Source organism: Gorilla gorilla, chromosome 5, assembly GCF_029281585.2.
Source record: "Gorilla gorilla gorilla isolate KB3781 chromosome 5, NHGRI_mGorGor1-v2.1_pri, whole genome shotgun sequence".
Lineage (NCBI taxonomy): Eukaryota > Metazoa > Chordata > Mammalia > Primates > Hominidae > Gorilla > Gorilla gorilla.
This window is the reverse complement of record NC_073229.2, coordinates 22,697,077-22,721,998: the sequence shown is the minus strand read 5'-3', so window position 1 is coordinate 22,721,998 and position 24,922 is coordinate 22,697,077. Positions and strand designations below refer to the sequence as shown.

Genomic DNA, 24,922 nt, shown 5'->3' with positions numbered 1-24,922 from the left:
ATTAGCTTTTTTTTTTTTTTTGTTAAGTACTTCACACAAACTAGTATTTGCTTTCTAGATTAAAGAATATCTCCTCCAGGTGTGGTGGCTCACACCTATAATCCCAGCATTTTGGGAAGCCGAGGTGGATGGACCACGAGGTCAGGAGTTCAAGACCAGCCTGGCCAACATGGTGAAACCCCATCTCTCCTAAAGATACAAAAAAAATTAGCCAGGCGTGGCAGTGGGTGCCTGTAATCCCAGCTACTCAAGAGACTGAGGCAGAGAATTGCTTGAAGCCAGAGGCAGAGGTTGCAATGAGCCGGGATCACGCCACTGAACTCCAGCCTGGGTGACAGAGTGAGACTCTGTCTCAAAAAAAAAAAAAAAAAAGAATATCTCAGATATTGAAGCGAACCTATAAATAACAGCAGAAGCTGAAGAAAAGATAACGGATCAAAAAGCAGAAGGAGAAAGCTTCCCTGTCCCCAAGGACCTGCCCACAGTCGTGGATGAGAAGTCCCTTGATAAGTAGGGTCTGAACCCACATGATCAAGTGTTAGCTCTGTGAACCTGTGCCAGTGGCTGTGTGTCAGTAGCCCTGGGTGATTCAGAAGCCCCATGAAGCAGCCATCTTTCCTGGATCTCTGGAACGTACACATTTGCTGAGATCACAAAGATGAAGCTGGCAGAACCCGAGTGGATATTCATTATTACGAACAAAAGAACAGCCAACAGGAGCCGTGCCACGTGCAACCCCGAGTTGACAGATGCCTCGCCACTTCTTCTGTGTTTGCCAGTTGTTACAAAATGATCTAGAGAAAAACTGGAACTTGATGGAGAAAGCAATGGCTTATGATTCAGCAGGCTTTCTTGGAGAGTTTACCTAAAGTCTATATGGACGGTGGCTCAGCTCACCTCTGAGAACAATAGGATCTTCACTTTTCAATCTTTCTGCAGCTCTTATTAGTGCCGCAGGGAACCATGGATGAAAATTGCTTCTCGTGTTGATATCCATTTGGGGAATAGGATGGATGCAGCTGCTTTTGCTCAAGGGCAGAGTTTTGACTTCAAAGACCCTGAAGAGAACCCAGAAGGAAAACTCTCAGAGGTTAATGGACTGTATTCTTTACCTGGGGGATCGCTGACACCACAGCAGTAAAAGCGAAGTCAGTGTCGTGCTGTCTTGAAATTAGATGACAAGAATGACTGACACCAATAGAGCTGGAACTGCCCTTGGAGCCTGAGTAGCCGGTCTCAGGCTAACCACACCTGTGCTGACCACAGCGTGGCGCGTGTTGATCATGAGGCATTCTGGCTGTACCTCCACAGGGATGCAAGACTTCCAGTGAGAGGCTGGTTCTGCAAGAAAATACCTGCCTAGAAATGGTCCGCTTTCTCTTCCTAATAAAGTGATAAGCTTTCTTAGTCCAATGGTACTAAATAGAAAGCTTTTTCTTCCATCAGCCAGAAAGGTACTTTATTTACTTTGTTTGGGAATGTCAGTTAAATATTGTTGAAACATTTCACTAGAACTTCCTGTCAGTTACCTAGTGAATTCATGTGACTTCGTCGGTCTTGAATACAGAGACCGTTTAATAACAATTCAATTGGTTCTAGTCTTAAAGGAGCGTTTCATTTACATGCACATGTGTGATTTGCACAGCACATACAGGATGTATGACCAAGGACTACAATGCTGAGGCTAAGAGTCAAGAGTTGCCAAAGACACTCTTCCATTCATATTTCAAGCATGTAATGTGTTTAAAATTATTAATTTGCCAAGTTTAGCATACATTAACATACTTAAAACATAACCAACACTTCCTTGTGGTTCTGTATAAATAGAAGCTTGTCCAAAGTAGAGAAAGGGTAGCTCAATAGCTCAAACTACGGAAAATATAAAACATGTCTTTAAAAAAGAAATCAGGCCAGGTGCAATGGCTCACACCTTTAATCCCAACACTTTGGAAGGACGAAGCAAGAGGACTGCTTGAGGCCAGGAGTTCAAGACCAGCCTAGGCAACATAACTCTCCAAAAAAAAAAAAAAAAAAGAAATCATTAGTTGGATGTAGTGTTTTCGTGTTTTGCCTGTAGTCCCAGCTAATTGGGAGGCTGAGGCAGGGGAACCACTTGAGCCCAGGAGGTCAAGTGAGCCATGATTGCACCACTGCACTCCAGGCTAGGGGACAGAGTGAAAAAAAAGAGAGAGAGAGGGAAAGATAAAATGGTGTGGTGGTAGTTTTGAGGATGGTGAAAAGAAACTAGTCACTGGATGGGACAGTCTGAGCTGGTGAATGTCTTCATGTACGAGGGACTCTAACCCCAGCCCAGCCACTAGCTGGCTGTGTGATGTTGCCTGAATCCTGGTTCACAGAGGCTTCTTGTTGAGAAAATAAGAGCAGGTCAACTATATGCAGCCCCCAAGTATGGACAGCCTAGAAAGTCATTCATTCCTTCATCTTCCAGCCCTGCCACTTCCTGGCGGTGAGATCCTGAGCAAGTAGCTTCACCAAATTTCTGTTTCCTCATTCATAAAAAGGAGTTAATCAAATACCTACTTTGCAGGGTTGCTATAAGGATTTTCAATGCGTAACACAAAGTTCTTTCACGAGGTTTAATACACAGTAAGCAATAACTGTTAGCTCCTGTGTCATTCCTTCTAGAAACTGCCAGATACCGTAGGGGATGAAGAAATGGACCAAACATGGATTCATCCTTTAATCACGGAACATTTTGCGTTGTCCTTAAGACATGTATGTAAATAGCTGTACGAGTTCTGTAAATTCCCTGGGAGAGGCACAGATAAAATAGGGCTGGAAGAGGAAGGGAGTAATATTCAGAAGGAGGAGCTACTTCTACCTGAGCCATAAATGCTAGGATAAGGGTTGTGGGGGTTACGTGATGGGAAAGGGAGCTGCTATGCAAGGGAACAGCGATGTACGGCAGCGATGTGCAGTGGAGCAGCTAGGGAGAGATACACAGAGTGGCCACTGAGAGGGGAGGGGGACCAGCTAGGGCCCTGTGGCAGGCACAGAGACGTAAGGGGACTAGGGGCTGGCAGAGGACGGGGCAGTGTCTGTGTGGGTCAGATGGAGAAGAAAGAATGAATCCAAAAGGCATTTCCAAATGATGGACTTGATGAGCAATGGAGACACAGAATAAAGGATGGGGGTGAAGCAAAGATAACACCAGCGCTTTGATCCTGAAAGACTGGCAGGGGGACTGCCCCTCACTGAAATAAGAGGCAACAGCACATCCCCTTAACAGGAACACACGTCCACAGGAGCACACCTCACTCATCGCTGTATGCCTGTGTTTTGCAGAGTCCTGGTTGCAGTAGAGACATTGGGGGTGTCAGCCAAGCTCACAGGAACCCCTTTTGATCCCTCACAACAGGAGTTGGGGGTTCTTGACCACCATTTTGCATCATGACCCCACCCCCACCTCTAACCACAGCTGATGGAACTGGGATGACACCCGTCCCCAAGTAGGCCAAGTACTTTCTCTTAGAACTAGGAGTGAGAGCTGCTGTTTCTGTCTGGGATTCTTGCTGGAGCTCAAGTGACACAGGCCTGGGAGGTCCAGAGCGGTCATCTTCCGTCCATCATGTAGGCAAGGGAGAAGAGAAATCCACTCTGGAAGGAGAGACGAATGCAGCCTCAGAGAGCAGAGATGAGGCAGGGACTGTTCCTGCTGGTTCCAGGGCTCAATACGTCCTGGCTTCCAGGCCCTGGAGAGGCCCCATGGCCCTTAGATTCCAGGCAAGAACCCAGCATCCATGAGCCAGCTCCCCTCCTTGCTCACGCTGGATTGTATCAGTTTCTGTAACTTGCAGTTTGGCACATGCTGGGTTTTACTGAAATATGGAGCCATATTGAGGCCTACAAGAGGTAAGTTCCCATTTTTTAGTAGGTAAGTTCCCTACTGAGAAGGGGACCTCGTCCTGCTGAGTCCTGCAGAAGAGCCACGACAGGTCCAAGATGGTAAAGAGAGGGACACTGGCCTCTGGTCCAGACATTGACAGGTCTAAATGTCTAGGGCTGCATCCTGAGGAGAGACCAAGGAGGAGAGGAGGCACCCAAGCAAAATGTCCTTCCTGTGGCTCAAGTGCAGATATGCTGGCTTCTCTGTGTGTGTATTTGTTTTATGAGTAGATGGTTCAGAGCAGTGGATCTGGGTCAGATTGACCTGGGTTCAAATCCAAGCTCAGGCTCTTACTTCCTGGCACATGACTCAACCTTTCTGACAGTCAATTTCTTCAGCTATAAACTAGGAGTGATGTGCCAGGTGCAGTGACTCACACCTGTAATCCCAGCAACTCAGGAAGCCAAGGTGGGAGGATTGCTTGAGGCCAGGAGTTCAAGGCCAGCCTGGGCAACATAGCAAGACCCCATCTCAAAACAAAAGAAAAGAAATAAAAAATATGAAGATCATAGAGACAGAATGTCATCTTGATAATTGACATAGGCTACAAGGAACAACATTAGAGTCAAAATTGGTTCTATCCCAGCACTTTGGGAGGCCAAGGCAGGAGGATCACTTGAGCACAGTAATTCAAGATCAGCTTGGGCAATATAGTGAGGCCTCATCACTATAAAATATAGATAGATAGATAGATAGATAGATAGATAGATAGATAGATAGAGAAATAGATTTTGTTTTAATCAGCTGAGTGTGGTGGCACGTGCTATAGTGGTCCCAGCTACTCGGGAGGCTGAGCTAGGAAGATCGCTTGAGCCCAGGAGGTGGAGGTTGCAGTGAGCCGAGATCATGCCTCTGCACTCCAGCCTGGATAACAGAGTGAGACCCTGTCTTTAAAAAAAAAAACAATTATATAAATATATACCTTCAACTAGCCCCTTCAAATCCAAGGGAAACATGAGTCTGCAAAGCAGATGCACTGCCCAGATTGTAGCCCCCCGGTACAAGAAGAGAGAGACAAGAAAGCCGTGACCCACCCACCCTCAGAACCTCTGAGAGATGTGCTTATGCCACCAGTCAGCGTGGACAATGGCTGTCACCCACCAAGCGGGTCACTGTGAGCAGCAATGAGGGGGTTGGTGGAGGGGAAGAGACCACAAACATGGGAAAAGTCCTCTCGGCAACCAGATGTGAAGAATGGGTGTTCCTCCAGCCCACCCCCCAGCTGAGAGTTAGGATTGAGTAAAGTCATCCAGGAAAGTGGCATCACATCCTATGAGTACCTAACCAAGTGGAAAGCAGCCATTCCCCTCAGCAAGGGAGAGACACAGTTGGCAAGTGAGACCACCAGGGGTTCTGCCCGCCATGGTACTGATGGGTGCGTGCCTCGGGTGATGTAAGATGAGGCGCGTGGACGTGTACCTCCCTCACCCCATTCTGCCCACCCTGCCTCAGATGGGCTGTTGCAGCATGCATTGTTTCCAGCTTTTGACTATGACAGACAATGCCACCGTCAATATTCTTGTACGTGTCTCCTGGTGCTCGTGTGTACACACTCCTGTACCTAGGTGGAGTTTCGGATCATGGGGTTGTTCTGGTTCAGGAGACACTGCCAAACAGGTTTGCATAGGGACAGGCCCACTCCGAGGGTATGTGTAAATGGGTTTGCTCATGAGAACGGCATTGATGTGAAGCGGGGGTCTCTGGGCCAAGCCTAGGCTGAGAAGCAGCTCTCTGCTGTGGGCAGCCTGCAGCCAAAGGCAGCCTGGCCCTACACCACTCCCGAGCAGAGCAGAGCCACGTGCCTGCTGGGCCTGCCCTACCAGAGACTCTCACAGTGCCAACCCTGGGGAGGCTGAGGGTCCATCTGAATGAAGAAAATGCCATTTCCTTACATGCGTGGAGCTGGCTGGGTTTGGAACGGAGCAGGATGTGTAAGCACAGAGACTATCTGTAGATGTAGGCGTGGAGTTGTCCGTATAAATTAAGGTCCAAGCTGGGTGCAGTGGTGCACCCCTGTAGTCCCAGCCACTCAGGAAGCCAAGGCGGGAGGACCGCCTGTCCCAGGAGTTCAAGGCCAAGCTGGGCAACATAGCAAGATCCTATCTCTAAAAAGAATTTTTTTGGTATAAAAACACACACAAAACAAAAAGAACAGACACCAAACAGGAGGCCCCTCAAGAGTAGCTGCTTTAGATCGGGTGGATAATCTCTGAAGAGGCTGTTGTAAGGAAAGGCAGTGTATGCAAGTGAGATTAGTGTATGTACTGCATGGGTATGATGTAACAATGTGCATGCTTAATACACATCTGCGGTGGTTTGAATATTTGTCTCCCTTCATTGCTCCTGTTGAAACTGAATCCCAAAGTGGCAGTATTGAGAGAAGGGGCCTTTAAGAGGTGATTGGGTCATGCAGGCTCTGCCGTCATGAATAGATTAATCCATTAATATATTAATTTATTGGCCGGGTACAGTGGCTCTTGCCTCTAATCCCAGCACTTTAGAAGGCTGAGGCAGGAGGATTCCTTGAGCTCAGGAATTAGAGACCAGCCTGGACAACATAGTGAGATGCCGTCTCTACAAAAAATCAACAAAAATGATCCAGGTGCGGTGGCTCATGCCTGTAGTCCCAGCTACTTAGGAGGCTGGGGCTGGAGGCTGGAGGATCACTTTAGCCCATCACTTTAGCTGCCATGAGCCATGATCGTGCCACTGCACTCCAGCCTGGGTGACAGAACAAGACCCCGTCTCAAACATACAGATATATTAGACTGGTGGCTGCCATGAGCCATGATCGTGCTACTGCACTCCAGCCTGGGTGACAGAACAAGACCCCGTCTCAAACATACAGATATATTAGACTGGTGGCTGCCATGAGCCATGATCGTGCCACTGCACTCCAGCCTGGGTGACAGAACAAGACCCCGTCTCAAACATATAGGTATATTAGACTGGTGGCTGCCATGAGCCATGATCGTGCCACTGCACTCCAGCCTGGGTGACAGAACAAGACCCCGTCTCAAACATACAGATATATTAGACTGGTGGCTTTCTAAGAAGAGGGAGAGAAACCTGAGCAAGCCTGCTCAGCCCCCTCACCATGTGACGCTCTGCGTCACCTCAGAACTCTGCAGAGAGTCTCCACCAGCAAGAAGGCCCTCACCACATGCAGCTCCTTCACCTTGGATTCCACAGTCTCCATAACTATAAGACATGAATTCCCTTTCTTTATAAATTATCCAGTTCCAAGTATTCTGTTATAAGCAACAGAAAACAAACTAAGAGCGTCCCACCGTGTGGACAAGAAGCAAATGGATACTTTCTGCCCAGGTAACAAAAACAGTTTGTCTGGTTAGCACACTCAGGGCTACTATCATTTGTTCTCCCAACTGGAAGATTCAGTTATGCTTCCTACATTCAGCTGGAGCCAGACAGTGTTTATCCTCAGAATAAAATCAGCAAAAACCAAACTGGCAGAGGCCAGAGGGAAAAGAGAAAGATGTTGAGACCAACGGCTTGCTTGGCACTTCACAACTAACTTCCCTCAGTGCTCACAACAATCTATATTAGGCAGGAGTTACCGCCCCTATTTTGCAAGCATGGAAACTCACTCACACTATTTTAAGGGTCTTATCTGAAAGCACTTGGCTAGCCAGGGGTGAGCTGGTGGCAACCGCAGGCCTGGCTGTCCTAGAGCCAGTGTCTCATCCGCACACAGGCCACCTCCCATAGCTAAGGGTACTTCTTCACCAATGCTTTATACACTTCTCAGTGGTAGTGTTGGATTTTTGTGTTTGTTTTTTTGAAACAGTCTTGCTCTGTCACCAGACTGGAGTGCAGTGAAATGATCATAACTCACTGTGGCCTCTACCTCCCAGGCTCAAGCAATCCTCCTACCTCAGCCTCTCAAGTAGCTGGGACTACAGGTGTGTGCCACTACAACCAGCTAATTTTTAAATTTTTTGTAGATATAGGGTCTCACTATGTTGTCCTGGCTGGTCTCAAACTCCTGGCCTCAAGCAATCCTCCCACCTCAGTTTCCCAAAGTGCTGAGATTACAGGCATGAGCTACTGCACCCACCTAGTGGCAGTTTTTTTGTTTAGTTTTTATTATTGTAACTCTTATTGTGAAATGATTTAAAACTCACAAGAAATTGCAGAAATAGCACACAGAGATCCCATATCCCCTTCACGCAGCTTTCCACAATGAAAATGTCTTCCGTAATCATAGTACATTGTCAAAATCAGGAAATCTACTTTGGCATAATACTCGGGGTTTGTTTTGTTTTGTTTTTTGTTTTTTGTTTTTTTGAGATGGAGACTCACTCTGTCACCCAGGCTGTAGTGCAGTTGTGCGATCTCGGCTCACTGCAACCTCCACCTCCTGGGCTTAAGCGATTCTCCTGCCTCAGCCTCCTGAATAGCTGGGACGACAGGGGTGAGCCACCACGCCTGGCTAATTTTTGCATTTTTAGTACAGATGAGGTTTCACCATGTTGGCCAGGCTGGCCTCGAACTCCTGACTTCAAATGACCCACCTGCCTCTCGGCCTTCCAAAGTGCTGGGATTATAGGCGTGAGCCACCACGCCCAGCCAATACTCAGGGTTTTTAACCTCAGCAATGAGGTTTGTTAAGGTTATCCTAAAGCTGTCTCCTTACATATTTTAAGTGTGGCCTAAAGGTTTTTCTGTACATAGTGAACTGTAACCTAACTGGATATGTAAACAGACTGTAACCTACATTTGTGCCAATCATTGAGTTTCAGCCAATCACAGGCAGCCAACTGTTGAAATCAGCTTTAAATAAGGCAATAAGCTGTAACCAATCCGGTTGTTTCTGTACCTCACTTCCATTTTCTGTACGTCACTTGGCTTTTTCTGTTCATGAATCTTCTTCTACCACTTGGTTGCACCGGAAGCCTCTCTGAATCTATTCTAGTTCGCAGGCTGCCTGACTCATGAATAGTTCTTTGCTTCGTTAAACACTGTTAAATTTAATTTGTCTAGGGTTTTTCCTGTAACAGGTTTAGGTCAAATAATTCTTTATTATGAGGATCTGTTTAGCAGCACCCAGGGGCTCTACCACTAGATGCCAGAATCACACCCTCTCCCCGATTGTGAGCACCAAAAAATGTTTGTAGACATAGTGATCACTTTTATTTTAAATCTTTAATAGATATATAATAGTTGTACATATTTGGGGCTACATGTGCTATTTTGACACCTGTACATGTGTGACGATCATATCAGGGTAACTGGGCTATCCATCATCTCGAACGATTATCTTGGTGTTGAAAACATTACCAATTTTCTCTTCTGGCTACTTTCAAATACACAGTAAATTACTGTGAACTATACTTTCCCTCCAGTACTACCGAATAGTAAACATATTCCTTCTATCTAACTGTATATTCGTGCCCATTAACCAACTCCTCTTCATCCCCCTTCCCCTTCAGTGATTGCTTTTAAAGTACTACATCGCTCACATTCTGTATTCAAATCAGGGCTTTGGTTCCACAATTTGTAGGTGTAATACACACAGAAACACCACCATACAGTCGTGCAGCCACAAAAAGTACAAGAAAATCCTCAGAATTGAACAGACATTTTCAAGCCACAAGGATAGAATTACCCTGTTTAAAAACCAAGGAGACATCTGAAGGCTGGGCTTGGACTGCAGTAGTTCTCAGTGTAAATAAACACTGTCAAAACCACATTCACAGAAATCTGTTAGTCATCCCTAATATTCCACCAGGCACGTTGCTCAAGCAAATGTTTTTTCTAATTTGTTGTCTTGTTTTTGTTAAGAAACAGGATCTCACTCTATCATCCAGGCTGGAGTCCAGTGGTGCCATCATAGTTCACTGCAGCCTCAAAGTCCTTGGCTCAAGCGATCCTCCTACCTAAGCCTCCTGAGTAGCTTAGACTACGGGTGTGTGCCATCATGCCTGGCTAATTTTTAAAATTCTTTTATAGAGATGAGATCTTGCTTTGTTCTCCGGGCTTGTCTTGAACTCCTGGCCTCAAATGAACCTCCTGCCTCAGCCTCCCAAAGTGCTGGGGTTACAGGCATGAGCCACTGCACCTGGCCTCAAGCAAATCTTAAAACAGAGGTAAATGAGGTTTTTTTCTTTCACATTACTAGAAGGAACTGTTTAAAATTCCACATAATCACATTAAAACACACCATCCACAATAGTGGCTCATTCTTGCCACTGCTGTGTAGCTGACAAAGGAGCACTCAGCCCTATCTGGTTTCAGTTAAGTCAGACGCTTTGGCCCAAGTCCCAGGAACCAACCTAGTCGGGGTTGGGGGCCTCATCAGGCCCACTGGCAAGTCAGGACCCTGCACAGGCAGCATCCCTAGAAAGCTCAGGGACTCCAGACACACACCTGGCGAGGCTACATTGCATTTTCAGACCCTGAAGAAATGACTTGGACATTTCAGTGATATTACAATGGTGGTCGATGGACTATTACTCACAAGGAAGCCATTGCACATGAAATTGGGTCTCCCTTGCCCTACAGTCCCAAACCTCTGCTAGCACGTAATGGTTAATGGACCACAGGCATCCACCGTTGCCTCTCATGCGTGTGCCTGCAGAGAATGGGGCCAAATTGTTACAGAAACCCTTGGATCTAACAAATCTAACCAGATACTACAGACTCCTTTTAAAAAGTCTTTTTGTAAAGTGGCAAATTATAGCTGGATATACCAGACTCATTTTGTAAGATTTTCTGAACCAACTGGACATGGCAGAGTCTAAAGTGAAGGCTCAGAAAACTCTGCCTTTGACTTTGAAGCAGCCATCCGGGCACTTCTGCCCAGGCCAGAGTCAGCAGAGGCCAGAGAGGACAAGCCACAGCCTGGGCTTGGAGCCCCAAGGCAGGCTTCCATCCCCCTCCACTGTCACATGCTCTAGATAGTGGTGGGTCATGCCAGGCAGGGACAGCCCCTGGCCTCAGAACTTAATATTTTTACAATACATCTCAAAGACATCATTTTCTCTGCCAGAAAACAAAAAACAAAAAAACAAACAAAAAGCAGTCTTCCAGGGCTCATTGCACCAATACATAAATTCATCTTTAATTACTTTGGTAAACAGCACAATCCAAAATAACTCAGGATTCTGGTTACAAAAGCAACATCTAGTTCAGGTGGGGGTTTTTGGGAGGGGTTGCGGGTGGGGGGACGCACAGACCTTTCTAAATGTGTGCTAAGTTATTTTATTTCCAAAGAACATATTGTGTGTTTCATTGTTAACACTTGTCTGCAATTTAATACCCAAGTATATTCACAGGTATCGTGGGGACCTTCACACCCAGTTGGATCTATGCTTTTACAATCCTAATGCAGCAAATAGAAACTTACTAATCTTAGGTTCTGCACCTAATGGTGATCCGAGCGTCACAGGGGCTCTGGGTTTGCTGGCTGAAAAGTGCAATTAAAAAAAATGCCTGAAGTCTGTGCACATAAACACGACTGCTGCTTCACCAGACTGAAAGGAACACAAACAGAATGCTTCAACCTACTTACAGTGGCTCTGAACATAAACTGACTGAGTTTTTTTTGAGACGGAGTCTCCCTCTGTCGCCCAGGCCAGAGCGCAGTGGCACGATCTTGGCTCACTGCAACCTCCGCTTCCCGGGTTCAAGGGATTGTTCTGCCTCAGCCTCCCTGGTAGCTGGGACTACAGGTGTGCACCACCACGCCCAGCTAATTTTTTTTTTTTCGTATTTTTAGTAGAGAAAGGGTTTCACCATATTGGCCAAGCTGTTCTCGAACTCCTGACCTCATGATCCTCCCGCCTCAGCCTCCCAAAGTGCTGGGATTACAGGCGTGAGCCACCACACCCGGCCATTTTTTAAAAATAATGTAAAACCTATGGGAAGAAAAAGTTTCTGGGAAATAGTGAGCTCTTTCCCCTACTAAGGGTTTAAAAAGATGCTGCCTCACCTGCACCAGAGCAACCTCCTGATGACACGGGTTCTTTACCCAAAGCTGTCAAGGGAGGAGCTGAAACTGCACATCCTCAGAGCACAGCAAGGCAATCCCTTTAAGGGCTGTTAGTTTCCCAGGAACATAAAATTCTCATCTGCCAGAGTGGACGCTTCCTCAACCTGACCCAAGAGTAGCTACTTGTAGAAAAACCATCTGCAGGATGTGTTCATGAAATTTTCAACTTAAAGATGAAATGTTTCAAGCTTAGTTCATGAAATCTGTCTGCCCCACTCCTAATTCATCCAGATTTTCAGACTGAATTTCGTATTTCCAGCTATGTTAGGATGCTGTTGACTCTGTGGGAAATGACCTCAGGTAACAAGTTTCAAAGAACAGGACTTGACCAGTGACAACGATGGGAATAGGAGGAGTAACTACAATCGGAGAAATTATACCAGCCCAATTTCCTTAAATGTCTTATAAGTCACTTGAAAATGGCTTTGCCTTACCAGAAAAGTTTGCATATGTATATGCGTGGTTTGTATAAATGTGGAGTTTCTGGTTGAACTTGCTCTGAACTCATGACTTACTTAAACAGCCTTTTACTACTCCATTGATCTCACCTATTTGATTCCTCTAGTACCAACTCAGTAGGAAAATCTCACCAGCAAATCTTAAAAGGAAGCCCTTGATCTTTGCCATCTCAAACATCTTCATTTAGCTGACATGTGCCTCTGTTCTTTCCAAAAGTTTCCCGTTCACAGTCAACCAAAGTCAAAGAACTAAACTTCACAAAAAGCAAATGCAATGTCTACCAAAAAGATTCAAAAGAGTTAAAATCTGAATGCGCCTGAAGTTACGGTATTTAGCACTCTGACAATCAGACCTTGAAGGATTTAAGGATCAGTGACCGCTGCGTTCTGATGTCACCTCCCTGATCAGCTAAAGGGAGTCCAAAGAGGAACACAACAGTTCACAAGGTGGAAGGTGTCTATTTTGTGGTCTGGAAGCAAAAAACAGTGTGTCCCAGGTTTCCAAGCATCTGCCCACTTACACTCAAGACAGCCAGGACCACTCTGTAGGAGGGGAGGCCGGGACACTGCAATGAGCCCGGATTGTCAGCTGTTCCCAGCCCCTTGCCTTAGTGACTTCAGGCAGCACATCCCTGATTCCAGGAGTCCATCGGGTCCCGGCATCTTGGGGACTGGCTGGACAAACGCTGGACTGCAAATAATCCGTGTTGCCAGTTAAGTTTCCACAAGTCACAGCATATTCTTTTAATCTACAAACCTGCGTCGTATTGTGTGAACCAAAAATGCAAGTTTGATTCAGTTCCATGATGCCTTAAAAAAAAAATCCCATTTCCTCTCTAAAATGCAAGTTTGATTCAGTTCCATGACGCCTTAAAAAAAAATCCCATTTCCTCTCTAAAATGCAAGTTTGATTCAGTTCCATGATGCCATTAAAAAAAAATCACATTTCCTCTCTAGGGCTGTTCCTTACACTCCTGATAAAGAACACATGGCACCAATCACTCTGCCCCACAAGGCTCCAAGCCACAGTGCTCCAAAGAAACACAGAACTGAGTAGGGGAATGAAAGATCTTAGCCTACTAAAATAGAAACCATTGTGCTAGAAAGCGGAAATATGGAAACCTGTGAAATGACGTATGAAGAATCCAACACTAATGCTCCTAAAATGAACTGAGCAGGAAGGCTGTGGGCGGCCTCCTTGTGGACAGGCTCAAGAGCCACAGCGTTCCAGGGAAGCCCTCACCCCTCGGTCAAGGCAGAAGAAAGGACACTGCCTGAGGGGACGGTCAGAATGGAAAGCCCACCGCACACCTGAGAGGAGAAAATCCCCTGCCCCTACAGCTGAGGTTTGTGGATAACAGCAACTACCCCCATTCCCAGTTGCTCCTGAAAGGCTGCCTGAGCCGTGGCTCTTGCTGCCCTGGACAGAGACTTCCAGGGTCTCCAGAGCTCAGTGGGTTTCCAGAGTCCACCGTACACTTCCTGGAGCAGGATCCTACCCTCCCTAGTTAAGTCTTGGAACTGGCTGACCACCTTGCTTCATAAACCGGAAGCTTCCCGGGGAGAATATTGTTTCATACAAACTGCCACATTCTCAGCCCATGTTTCTGAAGCTCTAGATAGGGACACATTTCATCCAACATTCCCTTACCCAGTGATTCATGGACACACTTGCCAATAAGGAAGAAACTAGACTCCCTCTCTGGTGGAGGACAGGGTCATTAACTCAGCTGAGAACTTAGTTTTTATCACTAGTGCTAGGTAACGTGTTAAAGTTATTGCATTTTTAAGGAGAATGACCTTCACTTACTCAAGTTGAAGCAAATATTGCTGCAAAAAAGCACTGACTGCATTGCAGGGATTTTGTTTGTGGTGTGTGTGTGTGTGTGTGTGTGTGTGTGTGTGTGTGTGTGTGTGTCTTCCTTTCAGGAAATACACTCTTAAATACTTCCTCACTCTGGTCGTATTGCCCTTTCCTTTGAAATAACTTTTCAAAAACAAAGAAAACCTATTTTTATTACCTTTACATTTCACTGCATAATGTTTGCTATTAGTCTACAATGAGAAGTTGGCACTTTTATAAAACAAAATTGACATTCAAAAGATTGCCAATGCTAATGCTTTGGAAAGGCTACACACATTGATGAAATACTGGGCTGTTTAAAATATTTTACCAAATTATGAACATTTGACGCACTAGTCTCTCAGACCGGGAGGAGAGCGAAACTAGGTTTCCTTTCCTAGCAGCCATACTGGATGCTCATTATATTATGAAATAATTTCTTTTAAAATGAATCATTTGAACTTTAAAATATAGTTTTGAAAATCAATAATGGTGTTATGACAGAATAGAAAGTCTTCTGTACATACCACTAAAAATCTATTTCTCTTGTTTGAGTCCAGATTTAATGGGTTACCATTTTAAAGGATACTAGACACGAACATCTCTGTTTGAATCATTTTATTGGGCTCCTCATTTAATTTTAAGTAACTCAAAACAATTCAAAATGTTGCTTTATTGCCCCACAAACAAGCATTTTCAAACAATGTTATAGCATATGTATACTGTCAATATCTTAAAAATTAATGTATTTATAAATACATAGGAAAAATATGGTTATGCAATAATGTACTTTTAAGAAATGGTATATCAGACCAAGATTACCTGATGATGCATCAGAAGGCTTGATAGCTTTTATATTTAGTAACAGAAAAATTGTTTCATTTTATCATTTATTTTTCGTCAAAGTTTTTATAAGCATATATGAATTAAGTATTCATTAGTTCATTGATATGACCATTGACCATTTTTAAAAGTCTAAATTGTAATATGTTAACTCCTGATGGCTTGCTGTCAATAAATTATTTTTTTTCCTATGATCAGTTTACTTTGGGAAACACTGCCATAGTCAAAGGGATATCTCCAACCCAAAGTTCAAACTAAATACTTCTATTGTGTAAGATGCCACATTTTGAAGCACAGAAATATCTGGCAGTTTTGTAGTTTGAAGCCAATTCAAACGGGTGCTATGTTTCAGTTGCACTGATGTGTTACTATTTTTTTAGGTGAAAGAAGGTGACAGGTAGATTCCCCTACCTGACACAATGATAACCGCACTTTTCACATTTTCGTGTTTATTCTAAACAAGATTACTGAGAGTCATATAAAGTTTTACCTTTACCCAAAGGGGGTGTATTTCAAGTGGCAAAAGCTCACTAAAGTCTAAATGCTTTATTAACTATAATTGTCAGCATATTGTGTTTAAAAAACACTACTTCCCTAGAGCAGGGGTTGGCGAGCCTTCTGTAAAAGGGCCAGATAGTAAATATTTTACACTTTGCCATCTGGTCTCTGCTGTGTCTACTCCACTCTGCTGCGGTAGCATGGAAGCAGCACAGAGAAGACAGAAACGAGTGTGCACGGCTGTGTTCCAGTAAAACCTGATTTGTGAACACTGAAATATATATTTTATATAATTCTCATGTGCCACCAAATAGTACTTTCTTTTGAATTTTTTTCAACAATTTAAAAATGTAAGGCCAGGTGAGGTGGCTCACGCCTATAATCCTAGCACTTTGGGAGGCCAAGGCGGGTGGATCACCTGAGGTCAGGAGTTCAAGACTAGCCTGGCCAACATGGTGAAACCCTGTCTCTACCAAAAATACAAAAATTAGCCAGGTGTGGTGGCAGATGCCTGTACTCCCAACTACTCTGGAGGCTGAGGCAGGAGAATCGCTTGAACCTGGGAGGCGGAGGTTGCAATGAGCCAAGATCGCACATTGCACTCCAGCCTGGGCGACAAGAGTGAAACTCCGTCTCGAAAAATAATAATAATAATAATAATAAAATTAAATTAAAAATAAAAATGTAAAAACTATTCTTAGGTCACAGGCCCTACAAGAATAAGCTGTGTGCCAAATTTGGCCCATGGGCCAAATGTACGTATGCCCAGCCCTGTTCTATCAAGCAACAGTGAAACTGTCCCTCCTTAGAGACTACCATCCCTAAAACGACTGACTGTACTCGCCATGTGCTGGAAAATGGGAAGACTTAAAAAAAGGGAAATCACTGAGGCAGAGTCAAGGGGTGACAGACCTTACTCGGGATGCCCTCCTGCCCACCCATGCACAGACGGCCACATCATCCTGGCATCCACAGCCAGCACAGCGACCAAGGCCGTCCATACCCCACCCAACGGGCCTGCAGAGGTGGCCATCTGCGTCTGCGCAGCACTGACTCGCTGGGCATGCTTCCTCTTCCATCAAGTCGCCACTCCCCACTGTGGCTCTGGAAGGAACAGAAAGCCACCTTCCCATCCCCCATCCCCTGCGCTGGCAGTCCAGCGACTAAAAGGGCCCAGCTTCTCTGACTGCTAATGGCCCGGCAAGTCTCATAGCAGTGTGCTCTGCCTACATAAAGGGCGCTGGGGCGTGCGTGCCCGGCTCTCGCAGATCACAGCCAAGGCCTGCCCGAGGACTGGCATTTCAATTCACCAAACGTCTTAATTCGGAGGGGGACAGAACACTTTCTACAGAACATTTTAAAGCACATGGGAAGTTTGGGCCCTTTCGCAGTAGAAAGGAAGGAATGAAGGGGAGGAATTTGTAGGCTGTTGTTTTAAGGATTGTTAAAGTGCGCACATCATCAGCTGACAAAGATCGGCCGACTGCCAATGCCTCCCCAAACTCACGAAAGCCAAAATTCAGAGTACAGCGTAAAAGGGGGTGCGAGTGGCCTTTACTTTTATAAAGGACATTTGTACACAATGTCGCACAATAAACAACGTCAGGTCTGGGCACACATTACCCACATCTCAGTCAAAAGAAAAGGGTGGCCTGGCCCAGCCCCGAAGGGTTTTCTCTGAGAAATAGGTTGGGGTGTAAAGGTCCCACGCGTGCACCCACAGTCCGTGGCACCTTCCTCGTGCACGGTGGCAGGACGCTTTGTTCTTTCCCTGGGGGTCTCCAGCAAGCTGCAAGGGCTACAATATGATATTTAGAGTTAAAAACCAATCCCAAGGCCTTAGAACCATGCCCGGGAGTTGGGAGCCTTTTTCTTGGAGGCAGCTGCTCCGGGCCTTGGAAGTTTCTTCCTATTCTGACGCAGGCTGGGAATTCTAGAGGCCTTGTAGGAAGGTCAAACGGACGAGAAGACTGAGGTCAGAGGCTTTCGGAGCATTGCCCGGGCTCTCTAAGCTCGCTCACTTGTCTGCTGGGGTGTGAGTCGACGGTTCAAAGTCTCCCTCTTTTCCCTCCACGCGCCCCTCACGCCAGACTCGCCACGCTCAGCAAAGCGTCCCAGCAAGTTCCTTGAGGCGGCAGCCCGAGCTCCACGTGCTAATCAACCCCGCCCCACGGCTCTTCGAAACTCTCCCGGCTCAGAGCGCGTCCGCAGGGCGCGCGTAGCGCAGCGTGTAGTTGGCGCCCGCGTTGTTGTCCCAGTACTCGCCCTGCGCGCAGCGGTAGCAGACAGCGAAGTGGACCGCGACGCCGCACGCGTCGGCGTCCTCTTCGTCCTCAGGCTGCAGGCCCGGGGGCAGGCACAGCGAGAAGTGGAAGCACTCGGCGCCTGGTTCTTTCTTGGCATCCCCGGACCCTGGCTCGGAGGCCCCAGACTGTGCCTCTGGCTGCTGTGGCTCCAGCGGCTCGGGCTGCAGCTCAGCCGGCACGTCCAGGAAGGAGCGCCACTCGGTAAAGGTGTAGCGCACGGTCACGGCCCTGGGCCCAGGGCAGCTGAGCACCCGGCCGGAGCCCTTCACCTCAGCGCCCGAGGCCGTCGAGCACTGCACGCGCTCCAGGCACACGCGCTGCCGCTGCAGACGCTCGGCCGCGGCGCTGGGCCCCGGGAGCTGGAAGAGCGGCCGGAGCCGGGAAGGCGGCGCTGAAAGGGGCGCGGCCACTGCAGCCGCGGCCAGCAGCCCCCCGAGCTGCTCCAGGTCCTCGGCACGCATAGGGAAGCTTCGGAGGCGCGAGAGCACGGCGGGCGGCACCTGCGGCTCCTCCGCCTCGCTGAAGTGCTTCACGCTGGCCAGGCTTAGCCCCAGCGTGTCCGCGAACTGCACCCGCTTCTTGCACTTGGCGCAGCAGCCGCCCGGGCCGAGCGGCGCGTCCTCCGCCCCCTCGCCGCCCAGCGCCACCGCCTGTTGCTGCTGCTGCTGCAGGAACTTGGCCGCCTGCAAGATGGGGTCGGCGGGCAAGGAAAAGGAGCGCGCGCGGCAGCGGCGGCGGCATTCCAGCAGCTCCTCCTGCTCCTGGGGGGCGGCCTCTTCCTTCGGGGACGGGGGCCTATCCCCTAGCTGAGCGTCAGGATTCGGGGTCTCCGAAGCGCCACCGCCGTCGCCGCCACCCTTCACACAGGGGACCACCGGGGCGGGCAGCTCCTCGGCCGGCGGGGCCTCTCGGAAGGGCGCTGGTCCCGGCGCCTCCAAACTTAGCCGCGCCCCTATGGGCTCCATGACGCCGTTCGCCCCTGGACTTGCTCGGGCCGAAGCGGGCCCCTCTGGAGACTTAACTAACTCCTCGGGCCGTGGAAGGAGCGCAGGGCTGCAGTTCAGGCTCGCCCTCCCCGAGGCGAGTCGCCCCAGGCTCGACAAGACAACGTAGTTCCACTTTGGAGCCTCCGGCTTTTAGCTGCGGCTGCCCAGGGCGAAGTGGGAGGAGGATGCGGGCCTGGGGCCGGCTCCGGGGCCACGCCGCCTCCCGGTTGAACCTGCCCGCGACGGGGGAGGGCCGGGGGCGGGGAGGCGCGGCCGCTGGGACACCTGGAAGCCGTGTTCCCGAGTGCTCGGGTGGAATGCGGGGGGCGACTTTCTGTCGTTCGCGGGCTCCCTGCAGCCCTCACCCGCACCCCCGGCGGGGCTCGCGTCTGTTCCGCTTCTTGAGTGCCTCGAAGTGGGGGTGCAGAGCTCGCGCTCAACCTTCAGAGACCCCCACGTGCACAAAGTCTTCCTGCCCATGAACTTGGCCTGACGGCTCTGCCCCCCAGAGGGTCACTGAGCGCTCTCCTCTTGGCTGTCTCACGGGTTGGGGAGTCCCCGGTGCAGCGCGCAATTGGGGAAATCTTGCCTACGCAGAGGCTGGAAGGAGGCCCATTCCGCGCCGCCGGAGAGCGGGGAGCGCATCCCTTCCCTTCTGCTCCTGCTTTCCCCAAACTTCAGGGCGCCCCGGGTTCCAATCCCACTCGGAAGCCTGACTCGGTCAGGCGCGCTCCTCTCTGCTCTTCCGAAAGCCGGGAGGCAGGAGCCGCCGCCCCCATCTGCCCAGTGGCGGCGCGGGGTGGGCTGCGGCCAGACTGGGGCGGGGACCGTGTGGGGACGCGCCGGGGAGCGGCCATGGCCCGCAGCCGAGAGCGGCCGGAGGCCATTCGCGCCAGGCCCGGGAGCACGTCCCGCCCCTCCCCCTGTCCCGCCCGACGCGCCCGCGAGTCCGCGCCCCGGGCTCCCGCAGGGAGGGCGGAGAGGGGGCCCCGTGGGGCCGGCGCCCACGCAGCACGCACCACCTCCCACCGCAACCGGACGCCAGCGCCCCAAGCACCCTCCCCGCCCACCGGGAGTGGGGGCCTGGCCCGCGCCGGACTGCGCTGTCACCGCCCTGCTGCTCCGGCCTTGCCAGGGGCCGAGGCCCGAACCTGAGGCCGGGGAGGGGTGGGGAAGCGCGTCGTGGTACCTAGGGATTGGGGGAACGTCTAAAAGTGGTGTTTTTCTTGTTTTGGTTTTAAGGCCACCCTGAGGGCCATCTAAGTCAGTGACTCTACTTCAGCATGCACAGCCATCACTCGGGGGCCTGTTGGCACATCACAGGGCCCCGCTCCGAGTTTCCTTCTTTCTAACTTTTTCGAGATAGGGGTCTTGCTATGCTGCCCAGGTTGGTCTCAAATTCCCGGCCTCAAGCAGTCCTCCCGCCTCAGCCTCTAAGGTAGCTGGGATTACAGGCGCCCCCCACTGCTCCCAGCTCCCTAGCGTTTGTGACTCAGTGGGCTTGGGCTGGGGCCTGGAAGTATTTCTAACAAGGGGATGCTGATGCTGGGCTCTGGGGACCGTATTTAAACCTATGTGGATGTGTATTCAGTTACTTATATAGAAAGTTGGGGATTCTAGAAACAGAACCACTAATTAAGAAACGTAATTAATTGGGGCTTCATAACTAAAACATGTCATGGTTTGGCAGAACTGAAAGGGGCCAGGGTTTTAGCCATGTTGGCAGAGGGCAGGCAAAAGAGATGGTGGGTGAGGAGCGTGTTAAGAGCTTACATTGATTGACTGAGCACCTACAGGATGTCCTGTCCATGAAATAGGAATGACATCATTCCTGCCTACATATAGGACACAACACTGCAGAAAGATTTCTCATCGCCAAGGCCCCACAGGGTGGCTTTCATGGGATTTGAAGCCAGGCAGCTTAGAGGAAACATTTCCCCCATCACTACTAAGCCTGGGCTGGGAGTGATGTCCTGTAAAGGGGGCCCTGCCGGTCCCCTTGCTGGACTCTTGCTGGTCATTTTATGCCCAGTGTGGAATTCCATGACTGTGTCTTGACTTGGGCATGGCGTCTCCAAGAGGCCCTAGGCACACATGGCCTGTCTTCCTGCAGCAACTCCGATTTCGGGAAGGACATTGCTTTTACATTTAAATACACATTGCTACATTATGGAGTTAAATACAAAATTCACAAGCTATTTTAAAGATAAAATAAGACTTCAAAGAGATTTTGAGGTGGTGGCGACCCTTTGGGCTACAACCCTCACTGGGGCACATGCTCACTCCAGGACAGAGAAGGAGGTGAGGGAGGTGCTGGGGCATAGAATTTAAGGAGGCATCACTCTCAGGGTCATGCAGGTGCACTGGTCCCAGCCCCGGCCCACCGTCCTCTGTGCGGTGGAAATGCTAGAGGTCCCACCCCCAGGGAGCTCTCAGTGCGTGGGAGGGGCCAACACTATACAAACTCAGCCCCTCTGGCCAATGCTGAGCAGGTGGGATCTGACCTGGTCAGGAGGCCTGTGAGGAAGGTGAGGGGGAGGGAACAGCTCGGACTGCAAGGAAGAACGTGCTGGGCCACGCAGAGGCTCTGCTGGAGGGAGTGTCAGGGGGCTGGACTGGAAGAAGGCCAGGGTGGCCTGAGGGCAGAGAGCACAGAGGAACTGGCGGAGCTGAGGATGGGAGGGGACAGCCACTCAACCTTGAGCAACGAGAGGCCATCAAAAGGTTTTGAGTCATGAATGTGACTAACCAGATTTAAATTTTGAAAAGATCATTCTGGATACAGGACAAAGAGCAAATTACTGGGGACAGAAACAATGTGAGTGAGCCCCATAGGAGGCTGTTGCCATTGTTGTGGTGAAGGGTGATCATACTTAAGAGATGATGGTTGTGAGGTGGACAAATCTGAGCGCTATTTAGGAGTGAAAACCAATGTAGCACACTTATGGCCCCAAGTGGGGGTAGGTGCAGGGAGGTAGGGGGAGGGAGGTGCCTTAGGATTTGGACTTGAGCTGTTGGGTAGACAGTAGCAGTCACTGGGGCAGGGACCCCCAGAAGAGGAATAGAGGGAGGGCAAGATCATGAATTCTGTTTTGACCAGGTTGAGCTTCTCTGGTTCTTTCCAACACCAAGTGGTGTCTAACACCAGTTCTCCAACAGGGTGTCCAATAATTCAATTCTGACATTATCTACCTGGAGCTAGTGTCTGTCTCCACAGTTTAGAGGCTCAGTCCCACAAGACGGCCCCCACTTCAGAAGCCACTTGCAAACGGGGTGCCCAGGCTGCCTGCATTTCTGCCCCTCCAGCTACAAATTAGTGTTCCCACAACCCATCCCCAGCTTCCATATGACTCACGGAACTCAGGAAAACACTTTGCTTGAGTTCACCAGTTTATTATAAAGAAGAAAACTCAGGAACTGGCAAAGGGAAGAGATAGAAGACAAGAGTGTGGGATGGGCATGGGACTTCCAGGGCCCCTCGGGGTGCACCAGCCTCCAGGGTCTCCACATGCTCCCCACCCAGAAGCCCCACCAGCTTTGCTCAGTCTGCAGCCCCTGCCCCTTTCTGGAGGTCAGTGGGTGGAGTTAAAAGTTCCAGTCCTCTAATCACTTGGTGTTTCTGGTACCCAGCCCATCTTGAGGCTGTCCAGAGAGCCCACTCTGAGTCATCTCATTAGCATAAATTCAGGTGTGATCAAAAGGGACTCTTTATAAAAAACAATGATGTTACAACAAAATAACACTAACAATGTAAGTAATAACAAATGTTCTATCAGAAAATTCCAAGAGTTTTAGCCTTTCTATTTCAGGAACCAAGGACAAAGACCAAATGTCTATTTTTATTATGCTACAGGAGGTCTAAAGCTGAGAAGGGAAGAGGGCCCAGGACTGAGCTTTGAGCAGCCCTGATGTTCCCAGGTCAGGAGGAGGAGGATGAGCCTGCAACAGGGATAGAGAATGAACAGCCAGAAGGGTTGGAGGGAATGGAAGAGGGTTGTTCTCAGAAGCCAAGGAAGGACTTCAGAAGCAGAAATGGTGTGCACCCACCTTGCGGCCCATGGGGACTTCGGGTCCTCCCCCTTGCCTCCTGAAAGGTGCAGAAACAATGGGTGATCTCTGGCTCCCACACCACTCCTCCACTCTGGCACAATGGATGGTGGGGATGGACTGCTTTTCCAAGCTCACTGTCCCCTAAGCTTTCTCCCGGAGACAGGGCCCAGGTCTTCTCTACTCTCAGATGCAAAGCCCTGAAGTTAATAGTTAAATGATGTAACATGTAAACTAACTTCTTGAAATTTAGACTGTGCAGTCTACCCCCCCGAAGTGTGTTCAGTCCTACTTCAAACATCATGTGCCTCCACTGCTAAAATATTTACTCCGGGCATTCAGAGGCTCCAAGCTTTACCGTTTGTTCGTGTTACCTATTGCTGCATAACAAGCCACCCCAAACAGGGCTGTTTTTAAAAATAATAACAGTATTTATTTTCTTTATTACTCTATAGATTGGGCAGGGCTCTCTCAGGGATAGCTTGTCTCTTCTCTATTTGCAGTGGTTTGAAGGCTGGGGCTGGGATCATCTGATCACCAGGTCTGGAGTCTGGGCTGGGAAATGTCAAACAATTCAGTTGAAGTCATTGGAAAGGAATTTTCCCCTTTGCATTGAAAACAGAAATGGTCCTGGACCCTTCCTAGATATACCAAGGCGATGTTACACTCCAACCCTGTAGTCGGATTCCGTAGGTAGCATTCTCAAACCCCTCAAGGAAGTCATAATTGGTTCCAGCACTGCCTTTTAAGCACAAATATTTGCCAAATTACCAAATGTTTCAGCTGTTTCCCAGGCCACACTTGCACAGCCTGAGATAGTTCAGGTGCTCCCGGTTCGGATGCTCGACACCAAAAATTATGAATGAGTAGACCAAAAACCTGGAATAACTTGGCCAAGTAACAAAACCAGGCCTTACAGCTTCCAGACCCAGATTGCAGGCCTCCTGTATTAGATATTTGGCAAACAGTTCTGCTCTTCCAGAGGCACATGGAGGTATGCAGATCCCAGTATGACCAATGAGAAGGGTCATGAAACACATTAGATCTGGAGAATTGCAGGTTCCACTCTGACTTTGACCATGAACAGCACTGGTCTTTTTCTCTCTTTTTATTTTATGTGGCAACAAGGCATGTAAAGGGTTTTCACTTAAAAGGTCAGGACAGTTTTGACTCAGATATCTGGGACCTTCCATCACCATGTACTCCACCTTGAATACTAGCCAAATTACAAACTTGGCCTCCTTCATTCATATAGTAGTGCCACATAAACATACCAGATGAGATGTCATAGAATACCCACTAAATCCTCACTCCAAGTTCTTTTCAATGTCGAGGACCTTATTTCCAAGTTTTAGAATTCATGGCTTGGAAAAGGTGATCCTAAATATTCCCATGGTAATAGAACCAGAGTTCAATACCACTATGCAAACATTGGAAGTATTCCAGTCAGAAATGAATAGTTTACCCACTGTTGTACTCCAAAATAGTTGTGCCCTGGATACACTGACTGCCCAACAAGGAGGAGCTTGCACAATCATTGGTGAAAAATTCTGCTTCTTTGTGAATCAGATAGGACAAATGGTGATTAATTCGTACCTTTAAAAACAAAGTTAACACTCCATCAGATCAATGAGTCTCAACCATTTGATTGGACTGGCCTATTCCCAGGATAGGGAGACTGGTTCAATGGTATAAGGAGAAGTGGGTTTAGTTTTGTTGTTGTAGTTGTTCTGTTTGTTTATTCTTGTTCTAATCCATCTTCTTCTCTCCTTTTGCAAATCTCTTATCACTCAGCTACTGATTCCATTTTTCTCTTCACATCCACCAAGTCAGCTTTTAATATGTGACGCTTCCTATGAAGTTTCAGATAGGGAATTGAAGGGGATCAGAACACGTGACCCCAAAATATGCCATTTTGGCATGTTGATTATTTTGAGCTGGAAGCAATTGAGAAGATGCTGGAAGACCTCTCAAACTTCCCCTTTCTACCTAAAAGCAGGACATAAACACTCTATAAGAA

General features: G+C 48.5%; 1 protein-coding gene and 1 long non-coding RNA gene across 2 annotated transcripts in view; both read right to left on the bottom strand.

Moving 5' to 3' along the window:
• Positions 1 to 14,823: 14,823 nt before the first annotated feature.
• PPP1R3G (protein phosphatase 1 regulatory subunit 3G) lies at positions 14,824 to 18,867 on the bottom strand. Its single transcript, XM_004043227.5, has one exon. The coding sequence runs from the start codon at positions 18,832 to 18,834 to the stop codon at positions 17,758 to 17,760; it is 1,077 nt and encodes a 358-aa protein (XP_004043275.4). The 5' UTR covers positions 18,835 to 18,867; the 3' UTR covers positions 14,824 to 17,757.
• Positions 18,868 to 22,227: 3,360 nt separating this feature from the next.
• The window catches only part of LOC129534434 (uncharacterized), a 76,791-nt gene continuing 74,096 nt past the window's right edge, over positions 22,228 to 24,922 (bottom strand). Inside the window, exon 6 of the long non-coding RNA XR_008681036.2 lies at positions 22,228 to 24,891. This is a non-coding gene — a long non-coding RNA (uncharacterized lncRNA). The remainder of the gene's footprint in view (positions 24,892 to 24,922) is intronic.

Coding starts and splice junctions, on each gene's coding strand:
- PPP1R3G (XM_004043227.5), bottom strand. CDS start 18,834: ATGGAGCCCATAGGGGCGCGGCTAAGTTTGGAGGCGCCGGGACCAGCG.